Source organism: Drosophila hydei, unplaced genomic scaffold (genome assembly GCF_003285905.1).
Source record: "Drosophila hydei strain 15085-1641.00,03,60 unplaced genomic scaffold, DhydRS2 tig00000060-arrow-pilon, whole genome shotgun sequence".
Lineage (NCBI taxonomy): Eukaryota > Metazoa > Arthropoda > Insecta > Diptera > Drosophilidae > Drosophila > Drosophila hydei.
Window position 1 is genome coordinate 4,685,403 of NW_022045656.1, and position 18,292 is coordinate 4,703,694.

Here is an 18,292-nt window from a genome sequence, read left to right on the forward strand (position 1 = left end):
CAAGAGGGCTTTCTAAAAACATATACTATATATATTGTGAAAAACAATATTGTGCAAAAATTGTTAAGAAATATTCCACACTTCGAAACAATATGCTCGATTGTTTACATAAACAAGTCTCAACCCACTATTATTCATGGCCTATAAATTCACTTTTAATATATAATTTGTGTATAGTCAGAAGTGGCAGTTTTATTATTTTACATAGCTTTTAATATTTTAATGTGACACATATTATTTTATATTTTGTATATATACATATATTTAAAAATACATACCCATTTTGATTTTCATTTTTTTTTTTAAATGAAATTATCGGCGGGCATCTTATCGATTAATTTCAGTGTTGCAACGTTACAGTCTCATTTCGAGTATAGCATTTATGACAACATTAACATTGACGGTGACTGGCAGCTGTTCATAACAGTTCAGCAAACTGTAAAGTTCTTTTCGCTACATTCACTCGTCTGTTAGTGCATATGTGTGCATACGCGAAAGGCAACTCTGCTTTTAGTAAGTTAACTTTATTTATTTATAAGCGCAGTATAAACGCAACAGCGCACATTACTTTACACATTTAGCACAATACACAACGTCAAAATGGCCGAAGTCGAAGCTGTGCAAATAATTGCGGAATCTTTGAAGCAACAGGTAAGCCAAGTGCATCTCTCTGTCTGCCCCACCATCTTTACCTTTTGTCTCCTATATGATATGCACTTTTTGCATACCAACTCTTCGAGCGAGGGAGGTGAAAGAGAACGCGGAGTGCGTTCAACTGTAGTATTAACGGCATCAGGGCCAAACCGCTTATCTATCCAATTTTCTGTTGTGCAAAGTTCAAAAAGCACTCAAAAAGTGGCCAAGCAATGTTATTGCATGTTTTTGAGTATGTGTGTATATTCTTTTTGTTGTCACAATAGTTGTTACTGGCGTTGTTGTTGTTGCTAGCCGGTGGCTCTATTTAGTGATATAGATACGGAGCGGATCTTGATATGAGAACAGTATTCCAAAGGTTTTGAATACAACTTTGTAAGCTGTAAATCACACGATTTTAGCAGCTGATTAAAATCAATAAATAGCTTTTAAAATATTTTAAAACAAATTATTGAAATCTCCACCGCCTCCTTGAACTTTATGCTCTATAAAAATTTAAAAGTGAAATTGATTAAGGAATTTTTATTTAACAGTTTAAAGTTCATACGTATTTACGTATATTTGATCAGCTGCAGCGGCCATATCTTTATTGCCATATTAAATATTTCTCATACAAACATCCGAACAATATGCCGGGTAAAATATTTGCATATTCAATCATCATGCCTAAGCCCAACCATAGTCTGATTTTTCTATATTCTATACTATATAGGTCTTACTAATACTTAATGCAAATATGATCTATCTATCTGGTTATTGCAGGGCGTGGAATATGTGTTCGGCATCATTGGGATACCAGTTATTGAGCTTTCGATGGCCTTCCAGGCCGCTGGCTTGAAGTATATTGGCATGCGGAACGAGCAGGCCGCCTGTTATGCCGCTCAAGCCATTGGCTATCTAACAGGGAAGCCGGGTGTCTGCCTAGTTGTCTCCGGACCTGGTTTGCTGCACGTAACAGGTAATAACGAAAGTTCATTCAATTGAATTATATACTTCAACTATTTGTTACTTTCAGGTGGCATGGCCAATGCTCAAGTGAATTGCTGGCCTCTGATTGTGATCGGAGGTGCCACGAATCAGGATCATGAAGGTATCGGTGGCTTCCAAGAGTGCCCTCAGGTGGAACTGTCGCGTCCTTATTGTAAATATGCGGCACGTCCCGCTAATGCTGCATTGATCCCGCTGCATGTTGAGAAGGCTGTGCGTTATAGTACATACGGACGTCCTGGTGTGGCTTATTTGGATTTCCCCGGCAATATACTGCAATCGAAGGCGATCGAATCGACGATTTACAAATCCGTTGCACATCCCGTGGCACCACTTGCCTACCCACCACATGATGATGTGATACGTGCCGCTCAACTGCTGCGTCTGGCGAAGCGTCCGCTGGTGATCATTGGCAAAGGCGCTGCCTATGCTCATGCTGAGAATACTTTGCGTCATTTCATTGAGAACACAAATCTACCGTTCTTGCCCACGCCTATGGGAAAGGGCGTGGTCTCCGACACGGCTGCTCAATGCGTTGCTTCGGCACGCACCCTTGCGTTGCAGAAAGCAGATGTGGTGTTGCTGCTGGGCGCTCGTCTCAATTGGATTTTGCATTTTGGGCGCCCGCCACGCTACGATAAGGATGTGAAATTTATACAGGTAGATATTTGCCCCGAAGAGCTGAACAATTCGGTGGTTGCATCGGTGGCCGTGCAGTCGGACATTCGTCCCTTTGCCGAGCAGTTGTTCGAGCAAATGAACGCGATAAACTTCCGCTTCGGCTATGAGCAAGACTGGTGGAAACAGCTGGCGGCCAAGTGCAAACATAATCGCGATACAGTGCAGCAGATGTCGCTGAATAAAGCAACGCCATTGAACTATTATGCGGTCTTCCATCATCTGCGCGAGCTGTTGCCACGTGATACCATTATTGTTAGTGAGGGCGCCAATACCATGGATATTGGTCGTTCAATGTTGCTCAATGAGCAGCCGCGTCATCGCCTCGACGCAGGCACTTTTGGCACCATGGGTGTCGGTCCCGGTTTTGCGGTGGCCGCTGCTCTTTATTGCCGCGACTTTGCACCGGGCAAGCGTGTCCTCTGCGTGGAAGGTGATAGTGCCTTTGGTTTCTCGGGCATGGAAATCGAGACAATGGTGCGCTACAAGCTGCCCATTACAATTGTGATTGTGAACAATAATGGCATCTATGGAGGGTTCGACAAGGACACCTTTGAGGCAATACGCAGCGATGGCGACTTAACGCAAATGTAAGATTCACATCTTATCTGCTAAATAACTCGCATCTAATCTTATCATGTATACTTTTGATTCTAGCACGCCACCATCAGCGTTGGGCGTTCAGGTGCGCTACGAAGAAATGATGAAAATGTTTGGCATGCAGGGCTATTTCTGTACTGAGATCGAAGAGCTGCAAGCTGCCCTAAAGGCGGCCAATCAGCTGACGGATAGGCCCACCATCATAAACGTGGCTATCAGTCCTTCCTCTGATCGCAAGCCACAATCTTTTAATTGGCTCACAGAGTCCAAGCTATAAAACAGCACACATACATTCAGCCGTCTATATGTGTGTTGGTGTTTATGGTTTTTATAAGCAGCAACGTTTACAACTTAGTTAATAAGCATAAAGTTCCGTGCATTCCTTCAAATTCTTAATTTTCAAATATGCATTTGTCACGAATTTTCTTTGTATATACACAACATGCAAAAATTTTTATAAAACCAACGATTGTAGAATTTCAAATGCAATGTTTCAATTGTAGTGTATAATTAGTATATATTATAGTATATCGATTTTATCCGGATCGGGCATAGATACAATATAGCTAACATAAAAACAATTCGAGTTTTTCTACAGCTTATTGCTTCTTACTTGAAATCTTAATTTTTTGTGTATATACTTCTCTGGCAAAAACATATCAATAACATTCCAACTATGTTATGTAGCACACAATTGCACTATATCGAGTTTAAATTTTCAAATGTTTGCAAGGGTATTTAATTTTCGAAGTTTTGTGTTCACTGAATTAAACTACATTTTAAGCATTTGGTCCGAGGCTCTACGGCAAATCGAAAAATTAGAATAATATACTGATTAGACGAATATAGTTAATAGTTTTGCGATTTGACGTAGTTACTCGTATTAATAGCTTCTTGAATTTAATATTAATGAGACACTACAACCTATATCAATCTCAACGATTGGCACGCACCATCTCCTCCTCCAGTCCCAGATAGTATAAAAACCAATTGAAGTCCACCAAGCGACCTTTGTGTAGAAAGGGAAGTTTTGGACACAGCTCGAAGGCTATGTTAAGTGGTGCTATGTCGGGCACCTGGTCGGCAGTCATGTTGAAAAAAGTGAGCACATCGCGCATCTCAATCTCGCCCTGCTCATTGCGCTGCAGCACCTGAAGTATATCCTCCACAAGCTCCAGGCTAAAGGGCAGTCGACAGCCGCGCAGCGTGGATCTCACTTGTGCCTCCGTTATGTACGGCTTGCATGTGGGATTTATGTGGCTCAAGTGCTCGACAAGCTCATCCACGTTGTTCCACAGCGCGCGCTTAAGCTCCAGCTGTGCAGCGGCGCGCACGTGATTACGGTCGCAAGTGGTCGGCGGCATCTGCTCCGAAGAGAAGAAGCGACACACGGTGATTATCTCATGGTTCAGCAGCGTTTCCTTAGGCAGGAAGGCGAGCAGCGTGGACTTCAGCGTGTCAAAGCTAACGGAGGTGCCATCGCGCAGATCAGCATTCGGTTGGCAGCGCAGCACAAACTGTTTGTACTGCGGACGCACTGCATCGCGAATCTTTTGCATAATCGCGCGTATGTCCGCCACAGGAAACTAAAAGCGTAAAACAAGGCATGAGAATGAAAGCTAAATCAAATAGGGAATACGGCTAACCTCATTGGCATGCTGTTCCATGTAGAGTAGCGTGAACTCATCTGCTGAATTGATGTAAAAGATGTGATCCTTGAGGCTTAATCGGGCACCGATGTAGAAATCCTTGGCATGATAGTATTCCGGTCTGGCTGAGCTGAACTTCTCCTGACCAGGCAGCGCCACACGCGCGCGCTTCAGAAACTCCCCACCCAGGAAGCCGGAATTGCGTCGGGCAACCTCATAAATTTGGATTGTGTCATCCGCTAGATAATAGCTAATCACAAAGCTGCGCTCGCAGTTCTCCCGTATAATGGAGATCATTTTTGCACCGAAGCGCAGAATGCATCCATCGTACTTCATCAGCTTCTTAAAGTCAGCCTGCGGCGCCTTGGGCTCTACGGTAATGCAGTTGCCCTCGGAATCCTCATAGCTGCCCCAGCCATTATAAGGCGGCAGACGACGCGTCTTGCCCTGGCCCTGAACACGCTCGTCACTGCATTCCGGCAGTGGTTGAGGTGTAAAGTCCTGAATGCCATGCTGGAAAAAGAATTATTATACGAGTCTCTGCCTTATGTCTAAGTAGAATATATCTTATGTATGACTATCTATAAATGGATATCCAAAGGGGTAGGGTGTAACACGAACCTTCTCTCGGTAATAGTGCTGGGTGAACTGATCGCAGCTGGTGAGCACCACGTCGCGTCCAAAGACATTCAGCACGGCGCCAATTCGCAAATCCTGATCGGTGTAGTAGGTCGTCTGCTTCTGGCCAGTGTTCAATGGATCTGCGACGTAGCGTACGTCGCGCATGTTGGAGCCGAGAACATTCAGCAATGTCACCGCTGTCTGCTGGCCCGGCAGCGAGAGACCCGTGAATTCCTTGGGCAGCTTGCCACGCTTTAGGAAGGTGCTGGTTCCCTCACGGCCGGAATTGCGTGGGAATTTCTCTTTAATGTCTATGGTGTCGTCGGCTAGATAGTAACAGATGTTCAGTTGGCGCACATCGCCGAACTCCGAGCGATCGTTCCAGTAGCCCTGAAACTTGAGCACGCGTCGATCGAATTCCAGGAACTGGGCAAATGCATGCCGCTTGGGCACGGCGCTCGTTGCTGGACGAGGCGTTTGCTTTACAGCGGAGCGTTTGCGCAGCTCCGTGGTGGGATCACTGAAAGGGAGAAGAACAAATATTAGTTGAGCTCTGCTCGAATTCGCGACTCTCGTAGCTACTTGGGCTCCGTCAGCGCAACGGGCACGGCAATGCCGGCGCGACTGAGAAACTGTCGGGTGAAGATATCGCAGCCGCTTATGTGATAGAGTCGGTCGAAGATCTGGACGTTAGTGTCCACATTGAGATCGAATATGGAGATGAACTCGTGCTCGCTGGCCGGTCCTTTGGGTATGCGCTGTCGATGCACCAGGCAGCCTTGCGGTATGCCAGAGTTCTCCACCTTGGGCTCAGTGACTTGCATGGTGCCATCCTCCAGGTAAAAGTAGATTTTGACCTTGCGCACCTGATAGGGCGCATGGTAGATCTCGGTGAGCGGCTCCTTAAAGTACGCATTGAAGCACAACACCTGCTTATCGTAAGCTAGCCAAGGTGGCAGCTTGGTCGTCATCCGAGGTGGACACAGCAAATTCAGCTCCGTGCTGGCCGGAGGACACTTAGGGTCCACCAGCGGCCCATTTGGCTCCACCAGCTCCGGTTCACGCCGATCCGACAGCATGTGTATGCCCTGGTAGTGCATCAAGGTCTGACGACGCGGATGACGACGTTTGCTATGCTATAAACAACACAAGGTGAAACAGCAGCGCCTTTGTTAGTGTGTGTGTGTGTGCATAAGACCCGTTAGTTACTCACATCGTAGAACTGTGCACCTGGCAGCAGTGGCATTCCTGGCAAGCGAAGCATTCCAACGGGTAATTTATGATAATTTCCTAATTTTTGTTTACACCTCCAAATTTAGAATTTTGGCTTTTTGTTTTTACTTTTGGATCTTGCCAAATTTTGTTGCCAAATTGTTGCAAATTAGAATTTTGTAGCAGGCGACTTTTAGCTGCTTAACTGTTTCGACATTTTTTCATTAGCTGTTGCCCCAATAAATGGAACAAACAGCTCTATGGCAATGCCGTTGAATGCCATGGCAGCAGCAGAGGCAGCAACTGGTTGCAGCAATACGGGTGGTAGTCAAGCAGTTCCAGTTCTCTTGCCCCAAACCTATCCGCCGTTGCATGAGACTTTGGGTTGGGAAACGTTGTGAAATGGAACGATAGTTTTTATACCCTAAGACCGTTGAAAATGCAAATATCAGGGTATAATGGAGTTGTGAAACTGTATGTAACAGGCGGAAGGAGGCGTGGCCGACCTTATATAGTCGTGTTCAGCACGACGAGCTGAGTCGATCTAGCCATATCCTTCCGTTCGTCTGAGTATCTGTATACCATACGCAATACGGGCTCATTTATTTATTTCGATAGCTCATTTTATGGACTTATTATCGATAATAATCGATTAACTGATTTTGTATCTAAAGCTCAACTTCGTTATCATATGATAACTTTTAATTTTTAACTTTGCCTTCGCCTGACCTAAATATAGAGATTTGTTGTAGTTAGAATTTTAGATACCTCAGATGTTCGCTTATATGGGAGTTATTTCACATATCAGCTTTGGCAAATACAATCACATGAATTCAATTTTCGTGCTCTGAAAATGATTGATAATAAAAGTTTATCTAACCCTTAGTTTTTCTTCAATCATTTTCATAGGGCAGCCCAACCGCAGTCGCTGCATAAACGGGGCAGCAAGCAGAGTGCGTGCTTGTGTGTGTGTGTGTTTGTATGTGTGTGCATTGCTTGTTTGTCATGCATGTATGTGTGTGTAACACAGAAGCTTTTCGCAGGGTTCAGGGTATTTCCTAGTCGAGCAATCCCGACTTGAGCACTCTTGTTTTATATTTCTGCAATTAAATACAAATTCTTACATAATAAATGAGATGGTTTAGAGAAGTTTTAGCTACTTAGAATTCCATAGATAAAATTATAGACAAATTTAATATAATTTATCTAGGAATGTTCTGCAACTTTTAAGCTGACATATGTTAAATATATTTTAACTAAGGATCGGATGTCGATTGCACTCTTTATGTCTGCCTTATATACTCTCAGTTGTGCTTAGACAGTTTCCATCAGAAACAGAAATTTATAAAAATGTGGCTAAAAATCGAATGGATTTTAGCTTGACAACTTGCCAGCTTAAAATATGCCTATAGCCAACAGACGTGCAGGCCGACACGTCTTTCAATTCGCATGAGTTAAGACTGTGTCCCATGCGAATTTCCTAATATATCTCTCGTTCCACATCTTTACGATTGCATGCCAAAGAACGGGGCGTCTTGGGGTTCAAGCCTATTCAATTTGTTTGTTTGTTGTCGTCTAAGACAAGGTCGAAATGTTAATTACTTGGCTCACCGTTATCATTCAAACACTTTACCGCTACCCAAACACTGTCGATAACAATACGTACAGCGAATACGTAGACGTGCTAATTGAGACGACAGGTAAAAGTAGGAAACCCGTCAGAGCACGTGAACTTTTCTCGCACCTCGCACTCGGGATTGTCATGAGAACAGGTCTTCAAAGACGCAGATGCAATCGAAAGCGTCTTGCCTCAGTTAAAGCATAAATGGTTTAACGCTCGACCGGAGAACACATAAGAAGCGCACAAAATGAATTTAATGTTCGTTTAGTACATCCAAATAGTTGGAGGTTCGATCAAAATAAATAATTTATTTATATTTCAGTTGCTTGCTCTCAACGTTGTTTCTGCTGCTGGAGGCTGTGCAGGCAATGGACGTTAATTTGACTACTTGGCGTCAACATCGCAGACAGAAGCGTTTTCTGATCTATCAGGATGGTGGCGTTATAAAGGTAAGAGTCTCATGTGCCCATCGAAGAAAGTGTCCGTTTGACCTTTGACATTTTGCAGATGGTAGCTGGCGTCGCATTTCCCGTGGACTTTGATGAAAAGAACGCCTGGCGCCAGCTGGTCATGCTAATGAACTATCACTATCAATTCCCAGAGCCAACTACGCCCATCTACTGGTGGAAGCTATGGAATGGCAGAGATCTGAAAGGTCCCATTAAACTGACCAAAGATCAGAGGCAGCAACAAAAGACCACACAGCCGCAGCAAGTGGATGCAGCACAGCAACTGCTGTATGAACTCGCCGTGGAGTACATGAATCGACGTGGCCAAGACGGCAAAGCGTGCATGCAACGTTTGATATGCGAGAATGGACAGGTGCACGAGCACAATGGACTCTATGCGCAGCTGCTGCACAGATTGCTCATGTGAGTAGCTAAACAGCACTAGCATATATATTTATACATATACATGTTAACTAACCCATCGGAATATCCTGCTCAGACCGCACCGATCTCTGGGGAAACATTATTTGGATGCCTACAGCATGGGCAGGCACGGCATCAACTGTCGCAAAGCGTTTCCCACAGCTGGACACTGTGTATTGGATGACTATGTTCATGTCCATGAACGTGGACTGACGCAGAGCTATATCTAAGGTGTAATTGGAGCCCTGCCACAGAGATTCATGCATTCATATTGTATATGTATGTAGAAGGCGCCGGTTGCCAGTTGGCTAGGGATAGACACTTTAATGACTGCTCCAACAAGCTTAAGCATTAAAATAACAATTATAAAACTAACGTCTAATTAAAACAATGCTAATTTTTTGTACAAACATTTGCGAAGATCGCGCCAGCCCCACTTAACTCTGCGTCTTGTCATTATCACCATTATCATCATCATCATCAGCATCGTCGTCAGCGTCGCAAACTTTCCAGTTGAGTTGATAATATTTTTTCGCATTGCTCGTGAGCCATTGCAGTGCGCAGTAGTGTGTACAAAAATTGCAAGTGAATAGCTGCTTCGAAGCGCTGCCACGTCTGCAAGTATACAAAGAAACACACTATATATTCATATAGTAGTGGAGAAATCAGGATAATCAAACAAAGCGACTCGCCGGGTAAGTGATAATAACTTCAACTTTCTGTTGCCTAAGTCTTTGCCGTGGCAGTGAGATGGGTTTGTGAGAATAATAACTATACTATAAAATATATATATATTATTTATGCTTTAATTTAGTTTTAGTTTAAGAAAGACAATTGCTATAGAAAAGATCATTTATGTAGCAGACAAGAATCTTTGATTTTTGAATGGTAAAATATAAAAAAAATAATATTCGAAATTGCATATAAAATGATGAGTTAATTTAAAGAGAATAGGGCGAATGTATAATTTACCTAAAGTGCATAAGGAATCAACATAAATGTTAGGTTTCTATGCGCAGTTCCACATAAGTTTTTCTTAAATATTTTTACTACAATAGAATGAGAACCTTCTAGACTTGAAATTGTTATTTTACATGCCTTTCCATTATATATAATATAATACATTAAATTTGACAATCTGTTATAAAATTCATAGCAACGCTTTTCTAGCCCAAACGCCATTATAGAAAATTATATTTAATTATAATATAATTATTATGCATTATATATTATTATAAGTTCTTCGCTTGGCCTATCCCACAACTGCCGACTTTAATAACTCTCTAGCTTAAGTCAACTTAAGCTACTTTCACTGTATTTCTTGTAATTCTATTGGATCATAGTCGCGATATCTCTAGAAATGAAACCTGTTTCAAATTTGATTTCACACAGCGCTAAAAATATATAAAGAGCAATGGCGGCGACAGGGCCTTACCGCTTGACGACCATAAAGTAGTAGGTTGTATAGAGGCAACTGGAGCAGTTGGTGGTGGTGCAGCGAGCAATGGGTCCATTGTTGATATGCGCACTCATGTAGGGCTCGGGCAGCAGACGATGCAGTGCGGCATTCTCATAGACGGGCAGGTGGCGATTCAGCGTCTGCACCGCATGCAAGCAATCGTCGTACAGCGTGACCTGATTCTCCGGCGAGGGCACGGCATACACCTTACGTGTGCCCACAGGCAGCACCAGGCGTTTGCCTGTCTCCAATTCCCGCACACAAAATAGACCTTTCTTTGCGATGGCGCTGCAGTAGAGAAGAATTCATTGACTTTATTATTATTAGAAATTATTGTATAAGAAATTAAATTAAATACAGCAATAATATTAGATGATTCCAAATTCGTTTTTGGGGCAGGATTTGGGAATTTATATGATTCTATACATTTATATGAGTGTATATATTTATATGATTTATATGAGATTTGTTTTTGAGTTCAATAATAAACAAGTAAAAAAAACTGTCTAGAATCTAAATTAGATTTTAAAGTGCAGCTATAAGTTTTGGTTTGATTCGATACTTGAAATAAACTGACTTAAAAATTTTTAAAAATTTAATTCATATATTTTCTGAACCCAATTTAGAATTTAATTCAATGCCATAAGAAATAGCTGTTTTTTTTCAAATAATTAAAAAAAAATATGAATCACAAAATGCACTCACATGGGCGTAACTTTTTGCCTGTTGTCGTAGAAATTCTGATAGAAACGCTCGTAGATCATGGGTATATAGTTGACCGAGGTGTTGTGAAAGATGCGCACATGGTTCATGAACTTGGAGAGCGCAGCCGGCAGATAGACAAGAGCGCAGCCTGCAGCAGACGAAGAGAAAGACAGACAGAATGAGAGAGAGAGAGAGAGAGCAGTTTTATAGAATAATCTCAATCTCTTTCGACTATATATTTACGATCGGCAGCGAGGGACTGCAGCATGGGAAGATTGGCAATACGCTCGGGCAGATGCAGCAGCGCCTCGTTTTCGCTCACGTTCAGCTCGTTGAGGCGCACGCATTCGCTCAGCTGTAGGGGCAAACGACGGAATTGATTTTTGGCTATATTCAGTTGCTCCAAATTGCGCAAGGTGTTCAGCTCTGAGGAAGACAATATCTAGTAATCGAAGTCAAGGCCAAGTGGAGTGCTGCGCTTACCCACAGGCAGTTCGGTCAGCTGGTTGCCGCTGACGTTCAGCTGCTGCAGGCGCAGCAGCAAGCCCAATGTCTTGGGCAGCTCTTTGATTTCATTGTTGGACACATCCAAGAACTCCAGATTCTCGAGCATATATATATCCACGGGCAGTTCGCTGAGATTGTTGCCAGCCAAATGGATGAACTTGAGTGTGGTTATATTCAGCAGCCATTTGGGTATTACAGATATGTAGTTCTCTTTCAAGTAGACCTCTTCGAGGTCCTCATACAAAAAGAGGTCCATGGGCACATCTTTGAAGTTCAAATAGCTCCAGTGCAGTATGGTCTTATTCATTGCGAGGCGGGCGGATTACACAATTTGTATTCTCATTTAATTGAAACGGACGTTTTTTGATGGTTTGTTTGGTTTGGCACCACACAAATACATATGCACACATATATACGTATATATATATTATATCTAGTGTAAATAGCTGTATTTATTTTTTACGCGGTCATGATCAAAATTTGGCATGCGGCGCCTTCACTGTCAACCACAAAACTGGGCCCCCTCACCAAACAAACAGCAACAGTTTGCTCAGGTCGCCCAAAAGAATCTTTTTTTACGTTTGTCTTTCGGCAAGATGCTCGCGAGCACATAAACAATTTCTCAACTCGCTCGATACTGGCGAGCACGATTCTATGTTCACATATACTTTTTACTTGATATATTTTATATTTCACTATTTAAGTGGTTATACGGTAGGCTTGGTGGCGTATACGTAATGTGCCGCCTGAAAATATGCAAAAGCAAAAGCTTTGACGACATTGACATTGAATATTGCGTGCATGCAATGCAAGCGGCTGCATTGATTGTTGTTGCCGCCTCCTCAAGGTCGTTGCGTCGAAAAGTGGGCGTGAGCTTTTCTAAGCTCAAGCTTTTTGTGCTAAAAGTTTAGCACGAAGCTGGCTCATTGAATTGCTGTGCTAAAACTGTGGCGAGCTGCGACTGGTAAAAGCTTAGCCTACGCAAAGCTCAGCCAAGTTTCAAAAGCTTAATTCCGATGGTTGAAAACAAGGATTAGAAATATTGTTGCCACCAGCTGCCGAGTCTATCCGGCATAGGCTTATCTTGTTTTCACACTTGGTCAATAGATCTCACATTTACATGAAGTTAATCAATTGTTTAACATGAAATATATATTTATTATTATTATTTATCGAATTGATAATATTTTTAAGATATTTTTTTTTCTCAATATGCCATATTGCTTATTTTGCTTTGTGCAATTTGCTTGCTTTCAACCTTTCAGCACCAATTCTTTAAACAATTTATGCACACACCCACACATAGATAGAACAATTTGTCGAAGACTTAAATAAAACGCAATTGTTCTTAAAATAAATTAAATCAAATTTCGCAAATTTATTTCGACTAGTTTTGACAGTTTTTGCTCGGCTACAGCGATTCACCAATAGATTTCGGGAGAATCGTCATCGTAGAGCGAATAGTGATGATGGCTGATATAGGGCGCTGAGTAGTGATGATGGTGATGATGATAATGCGGACGACTATAGTAGTACGGCGACGAATATCCATAATACGGCGTAGAAATAGCTATGGGCAGAGGCAGACCCACGCTGATAATTGGAGTCGCCTCCAGTGGGGCCGTGAGAAGGCCTAAAATTGTGGCAACTATCGCCAAGACTTTCATATTTCGTCGAGCTATCTATGCTAACTGAACAGAGTTTAATGTTCGCAGCTCTCTTATATGTTTAGCTCGGATCGATGACAAATCAAATGTGCAAAAAAAATTTCTCCAAAAATTAGCAACTTCAACTCGGCAATGTTTTTCCCCGTGCGTTAAAAAAATAGACTGAATTGAATGATTTCTTTAGTAAATATTTGATTTATTTTGTGCTTTTTTTCGTCTTCAAATTGTTATCAGCTAATAAAGCTCTACACCGTTTATCACAAGTTGCAGGTTTTTTATATTTTTTTGATTTCTTTTTTTTAAATTTTTTTAACTGAAAGTGGGCGTGGTTTCACGCGCCCGCCTTCACGTTCACAGTCAGCTGTTTGAAGTCGCGATCACTGAGCAAATTCCATTTATAGCCCAATATCTGTGAGATTTCACGTTCGACCGCCTCGTAGGAGCGCGAGTTGCGCTTCAGCCACAAGTGGAACTCGTTGCTCCACTCCGGATGCCGCGGCCAGTCGCAACGTAAGATGACAGCGAAGCGCCGCACGTGCAGCTTCTGCAGATTCTTGGCGGTGCGTGCCAGCAGCAGCAACGTTGATGTGGACACCTTTTCCCGTATTACCTGAGGAGGAGAGCACAAGATGCCAGTGTGTGTGACTACAGTTAGTAATAGGTGTTAGGACTCGACTGACTGTTATCTCTTAAATTTAAATGCAGTTTTAAGTTGAAGCTTTGTGGCCTGACACTGAATCTAATGGCTTGACAACTTGGGGAGTATCTGCAATAGCTCCTAGAGAGTGCAAAAGATTATAAGAAATCCTCAACGAATTGAATGGATAAGTAAAGGCGTTATAATTTTTTATTTATTTATATACCAAATGGAAAGGTTATTTACTCCATAAAGCACCAAAACCATGCAATAATATATGTTTTAGCACATCAACTATTTGTATAGTCTAGCTAGCCTTTTTCCTCCGCTCTTTTTAAAGACCATATTCAATATCAATGTATATATCTAGCCGATAGATATAGTCTATTTTTTGTGTGCTTGAATGTCTGCTTGATTATCTATCTGCCTGCTTGTCTGTCTGCCTGTTTGTCCATCTGTCTGCTGGCCTGTCTGACCAACACTATGAGCCAAGTCTATGAAGACATGTTCGCCTTTGCGTCTATTCTCTTGTGTCTTTATATCCATATGTTTATTCATCTATTCTTGTGAAACTAGAAAAGTGACTTCAAAGCTAATTTGCTCAATGTCAATATCATTAATATCAAAAAAAAAATATATTGTAGCTAGTCTGCTTGAGGTTTAGCTCTAATGCTCGTTCCGTTAGCACTGGGGCAGCTTATCAGTTAGTAAAAATATTTAAATATAAATACCAAGGTATCCAGGTTGAAGCACTGCCTGCACATCAGCAGCAGCACGCTGTCGATGCGACTGTCGAAGGACTTCGGGCTGCTGAAACGCGGCAAGAGCTCGTGGCCGTAGACCGTCAAGGTGTTCTTGTAGTGATCCACCATGCGGAGCAGCAGTTCGGTGCGTATGCGTGCTTGTGGAGCCCAGTAGGTGATGCTGTGCACGGGTGCTTCGGGCTGCAGCACGACGTCGCCGTCCACCAGATTCTCGACGCGCAGATGAACTCTGAGCTGTGGATTCGTGGCCTTCAGGCTGCGCCAGGCCTTGACGCCGCAGGCGCTGATGCTCAGATGGTTGGGCGTATAGCAGTTTTGCAGCAAATGCAGATGACGCAACTTGGTGTCGGCCAGCAGAGACAAAACGTCGTCGTCGATGTTCTGCGGCGATATTGTAAGCACGCGCAAATTGAGAAACAGTCCCACATGCATGATGGGACAGTGCACTGTGGTCACATTCACCAGATTGAGGACACGCATTTTGGTGCAGCAGCTGCAGAGGACTTCGTCCAGCAAGTGGTTCGCCTCGAAGCGCTCCAGCACAAAGTCAACTAGCTTCAGTGTGTGCAGATCGGTCAGGCGCAGCATCAGCTCCTTGAGACCCTTCAACAGCTGTCCACCGGTGCCGAACAGCTTGATGCCCTCGGGATCATTAGGTTGCGACATGTTGCAGGGAAAATGATAGACCAGCGATCGTATGCGACGACCCATGCCAATCAGTTCAGATTGCGGATGGTTTTCGTTGCCCTGCAGACAAAGGAATCTTAAGACCTTATGCAGCTCAGTTCTGATAGATGTTATAGGCAAGCCTTAGCTTTATAACTCAGCTCTGCATTCAAACTATACAGAAACAGGCTCTCAAATTTATATATCATTTACTGCATACAATACATCTCCATTTCTCTTGTTTACCTTATCCATGCTCCACGACAACATCGTCATAAACTGATAGATGTTATTGAAGCTATGCCAGGGCCGGAACTCGATGCCTCTCAGGTGTTTGCCAATGCGCGCCAAACAGTTCTGTGTTCGCATGTGATCCAGGCAATACTGCCAGCCCGAGTAGTAGTTGTACTTGGGGCGCGTTAACGTGCGATCATCGACCACGAAATTGTTCCAGACGGTGGGCAAGTAGAAGGCACTGTACCATTGCCGGCAGACCTGGGAAGTCATTTCGTGAGCCGGCTGCGACAGCGGAGCTTCATGGCATCCACTTACCAGACTGGCATAGTAGCGTTCCTTGGGCGTGAGATACGTAAATACTTCCTCCAATACTAGATTCGGCAGCTCGGACCAGCGGGAATAAACGCGCTGCGATTCGTCCAGTTTGTCATTGGCATCAGCATCGTCATCATCCTCCTCTATATCAATGTAGCAGGCTGAGCGACAGGGGGTAAGAGTTTAAATTGTGTTGACATTTGATGCTCTCCGTTTCACCTTTCTCATTCTCGTCGATCTTCCAGCCAGCCTTCTGCATAACCTCTAATGGGGCGCTATTCTTGCGCCCAGCGCTGATCGTGGACATGTTTTATCGACTGCCTATATAGCTTCTCTATAGATTCGCATTAGCATTTGTCGCGTTTATTTACAACACAACGCGCTGCACACAAACACACATTACGATATTCTACTCTAATTTTGAAATTTTTGGCACCGATTGCTATTTATTTATTTTTTTTTCGTTTCGTTTCTTTTCTCTTTGCTTAGAGGCGATTTATTTTTATATAGTTTGGATTGTTCGGTTCGCGCGGACGTTGCAGCGCGTCGCCTCGCGTTTGGGCAACGACTGACACAATCTTCAAAACTAATTCCTTCAATATTCAAATGCTATTTTCGAAAATAAAAAACGAGATCGTGCACGAGAACGAGAACGCGAACGAAAACTTTCTGCAGATTCTTCGTCAAGTTTCGAAATGTTTTCATTATTTATTGTGTTTGATGTCGCTCTCGTGTTGAGTCAAAGGGCCAACATTTTCGATATTGTTGCGCGTTTATTTACATATAGACACTGTTTTCGCTTGATTTTCCTGTTAAAATTAGACGGTCGGCTTTTGGCTGAGGCAAGGTCTTAGGGCAGCCTATGCCACACGCAACTGGGGCAACTTGTTGCCGCTGCCGCAGCCGCCGCTGCTGCTGCTGCTGCTGCTGCTTTCTTATTTGTTGATGTGTTAATCATAAACAAACGTCCCGTTCGCCTCATATTATATATAACACCGCACGCAATGCGATCTGCAAGCACCTCCGGGTTTATCTCTCTCTTTCGCTCACCTTCTGAAGTAGCTCCCGTAATTATAGCCTCGTCCATTTTCAGACTATTGCTAAGCACTTTGGTCTGCCTTGAATTAGTCATGTATCCACTTCCAGCGATCGATTGGCCGCATTTGCCTGATAAGCTCAAGTTTATTTTTGATTCACTACGTATATATATAAATGTCAGGGATGATGATGCATCCAAAGTAGGCCTCTCAGACTGCATTTTATTTTCCCTTATTTACGAAGCGCCTCTCTAGCTGTCAAACCTCGTTCTCGGAATTCAGGGCATAATGATTTTGCGGAAATTTATGTAACAGGCAGAAGAAGACGTGGCAAACGTGATCATGACGATAATTTCAGTCCATCTAGTCATAAACGTCCGTCCGTATGAAATCGTAAACCACAAAAGCTAAAGACTTGAAATTTGAAAAATATATATCTGTATACCATACTGAAACAAGTTTAACATGTTTTATAATTCATTCCAATTTCTTATCGATCAACAAATCGATAATTTGACTTCATTTAGGCGTTACCACAAAAGCTGGAAATGTTCAATTTACTATGGTGGAGATTTAGTATATATTCCTTTTTGGCTACCTGCCTTTCTTTTCATTCAAAAAAGCTATATCAGGTATTCCAGACATGTGCTTTGGCAAATACACCGATATGAATGTCATTATTACATGCTGAAAATTTGTTTACAAAAGTCCACTTTAAGGAAAAGTTATTCAACAATTAATTTCCTATAGTGCACTCCATGCACAGCCTGCAGTCGAGGCACAGTCGCCGCGTCAACTGCGCAGTAAGCAGATATACCTGCGTCTGTATGTGTGTGTGTGCATGTTTTGCTTGCTTTATATGTTTGTATGCATAAGAGCAACGTAGAATTAATAAAATATCAACGATTCGTACTGGTCATGGTATCTCCTAGTCGAGCAGTCTCGACTAAAGCACTTACATTTTTATAACATAATGCTACTTAACAGTGCTTCAAACTTATGTTATACTAACATTTTATGTAAATCAAGAAAATATTTCACATATATTTTAAGCAACAAAATAAAGTATAAAACAATTTCTATCTCCATTTACCATTCTTCATAAGCCGTAAAGAGGTTATTAAAATGTTTGCCAACTAGATGTGGTCTACATAGTAAAAACTGCAGAAATAACTAACAACAATTTTTTGGTATTTTTACCTTGTTTCGAAGAAGCATAGCTCTGTTATATTTTTTTAAAAATTACATTTATACATATATAACAATGTTTTCAAATTACAATAAAATTGTATATATTATAACTGCTATAGCAGTACGTCAAATACTCCTTATTTTTCCAGTGGATTTCTTAAGGTAAAAATTGTGTTAAAAGCTGCTTGACAATTCAGGCAACTGCCTTTGACA

General features: G+C 42.4%; 5 protein-coding genes across 7 annotated transcripts; 2 read left to right on the forward strand and 3 right to left on the reverse strand.

Annotated features, from left to right (window-relative positions):
- Positions 1-421: 421 nt before the first annotated feature.
- LOC111594678 (2-hydroxyacyl-CoA lyase 1) lies at positions 422-3,407 on the forward strand. The gene is made up of 5 exons (XM_023308094.2): positions 422-513; positions 582-651; positions 1,417-1,612; positions 1,670-2,909; positions 2,977-3,407. The coding sequence occupies exons 2-5, from the start codon at positions 601-603 to the stop codon at positions 3,194-3,196; spliced, it is 1,707 nt and encodes a 568-aa protein (XP_023163862.1). The 5' UTR covers positions 422-513; positions 582-600; the 3' UTR covers positions 3,197-3,407.
- A 388-nt stretch (positions 3,408-3,795) lies between these two features.
- LOC111594670 (EF-hand domain-containing family member C2) lies at positions 3,796-6,662 on the reverse strand. The gene is made up of 5 exons (XM_023308081.2): positions 6,403-6,662; positions 5,772-6,325; positions 5,190-5,709; positions 4,566-5,081; positions 3,796-4,505 (listed from the first exon to the last, which is right to left on the reverse strand). Exons 1-5 carry the CDS (start codon positions 6,451-6,453, stop codon positions 3,855-3,857), a joined length of 2,292 nt encoding a protein of 763 aa, XP_023163849.2. The 5' UTR covers positions 6,454-6,662; the 3' UTR covers positions 3,796-3,854.
- Positions 6,663-7,467: 805 nt separating this feature from the next.
- Positions 7,468-9,137, forward strand: LOC111594715. Its single transcript, XM_023308153.2, has 3 exons — positions 7,468-8,471; positions 8,530-8,894; positions 8,971-9,137. Exons 1-3 carry the CDS (start codon positions 8,391-8,393, stop codon positions 9,122-9,124), a joined length of 600 nt encoding a protein of 199 aa, XP_023163921.2. The 5' UTR covers positions 7,468-8,390; the 3' UTR covers positions 9,125-9,137.
- Positions 9,138-9,172: 35 nt separating this feature from the next.
- Positions 9,173-12,278, reverse strand: LOC111594694 (leucine-rich repeat and death domain-containing protein 1). 3 transcript variants are annotated; one of them, XM_023308117.2, is made up of 5 exons: positions 11,542-12,278; positions 11,302-11,484; positions 11,059-11,206; positions 10,330-10,641; positions 9,173-9,509 (listed from the first exon to the last, which is right to left on the reverse strand). In XM_023308117.2, the coding sequence occupies exons 1-5, from the start codon at positions 11,870-11,872 to the stop codon at positions 9,332-9,334; spliced, it is 1,152 nt and encodes a 383-aa protein (XP_023163885.1). In that variant the 5' UTR covers positions 11,873-12,278; the 3' UTR covers positions 9,173-9,331. The 3 variants fall into 3 exon arrangements, with proteins under 3 accessions (XP_023163885.1, XP_023163893.2, XP_023163901.1); XM_023308125.2 differs by lacking the exon at positions 9,173-9,509 and adding an exon at positions 10,188-10,248 and having other exon boundaries at positions 11,542-12,277; XM_023308133.2 differs by lacking the exon at positions 9,173-9,509 and adding an exon at positions 10,214-10,261 and having other exon boundaries at positions 11,542-12,275.
- A 1,138-nt stretch (positions 12,279-13,416) lies between these two features.
- Positions 13,417-16,158, reverse strand: LOC111594683. Its single transcript, XM_023308106.2, has 5 exons — positions 16,071-16,158; positions 15,852-16,012; positions 15,546-15,794; positions 14,601-15,380; positions 13,417-13,842 (listed from the first exon to the last, which is right to left on the reverse strand). Exons 1-5 carry the CDS (start codon positions 16,156-16,158, stop codon positions 13,564-13,566), a joined length of 1,557 nt encoding a protein of 518 aa, XP_023163874.1. The 3' UTR covers positions 13,417-13,563.
- Positions 16,159-18,292: the final 2,134 nt, after the last annotated feature.

What these genes read in the sequence shown, in the direction of transcription:
- LOC111594678 (XM_023308094.2), top strand. Translation starts at nt 601, where the DNA reads ATGGCCGAAGTCGAAGCTGTGCAAATAATTGCGGAATCTTTGAAGCAA. An exon ending in CGGAATCTTTGAAGCAACAG is followed by an intron (nt 652 to 1,416) that starts GTAAGCCAAGTG and finishes TGGTTATTGCAG; the next exon opens with GGCGTGGAATATGTGTTCGG. An exon ending in GATGGCGACTTAACGCAAAT is followed by an intron (nt 2,910 to 2,976) that starts GTAAGATTCACA and finishes TTTTGATTCTAG; the next exon opens with CACGCCACCATCAGCGTTGG.
- LOC111594670 (XM_023308081.2), bottom strand. Translation starts at nt 6,453, where the DNA reads ATGCTTCGCTTGCCAGGAATGCCACTGCTGCCAGGTGCACAGTTCTAC. An exon ending in GTTGCGCTGACGGAGCCCAA is followed by an intron (nt 5,710 to 5,771) that starts GTAGCTACGAGA and finishes TCTCCCTTTCAG; the next exon opens with TGATCCCACCACGGAGCTGC. An exon ending in AGCACTATTACCGAGAGAAG is followed by an intron (nt 5,082 to 5,189) that starts GTTCGTGTTACA and finishes TTCTTTTTCCAG; the next exon opens with CATGGCATTCAGGACTTTAC.
- LOC111594715 (XM_023308153.2), top strand. Translation starts at nt 8,391, where the DNA reads ATGGACGTTAATTTGACTACTTGGCGTCAACATCGCAGACAGAAGCGT. An exon ending in AGGATGGTGGCGTTATAAAG is followed by an intron (nt 8,472 to 8,529) that starts GTAAGAGTCTCA and finishes GACATTTTGCAG; the next exon opens with ATGGTAGCTGGCGTCGCATT. An exon ending in CTGCTGCACAGATTGCTCAT is followed by an intron (nt 8,895 to 8,970) that starts GTGAGTAGCTAA and finishes TATCCTGCTCAG; the next exon opens with ACCGCACCGATCTCTGGGGA.
- LOC111594694 (XM_023308117.2), bottom strand. Translation starts at nt 11,872, where the DNA reads ATGAATAAGACCATACTGCACTGGAGCTATTTGAACTTCAAAGATGTG. An exon ending in GCAGTCCCTCGCTGCCGATC is followed by an intron (nt 11,207 to 11,301) that starts GTAAATATATAG and finishes CGTCTGCTGCAG; the next exon opens with GCTGCGCTCTTGTCTATCTG. An exon ending in TACTTTATGGTCGTCAAGCG is followed by an intron (nt 9,510 to 10,329) that starts GTAAGGCCCTGT and finishes GTATACTTGCAG; the next exon opens with ACGTGGCAGCGCTTCGAAGC.
- LOC111594683 (XM_023308106.2), bottom strand. Translation starts at nt 16,158, where the DNA reads ATGTCCACGATCAGCGCTGGGCGCAAGAATAGCGCCCCATTAGAGGTT. An exon ending in TGTCGTGGAGCATGGATAAG is followed by an intron (nt 15,381 to 15,545) that starts GTAAACAAGAGA and finishes CTTTGTCTGCAG; the next exon opens with GGCAACGAAAACCATCCGCA. An exon ending in GCTTCAACCTGGATACCTTG is followed by an intron (nt 13,843 to 14,600) that starts GTATTTATATTT and finishes TCTCCTCCTCAG; the next exon opens with GTAATACGGGAAAAGGTGTC.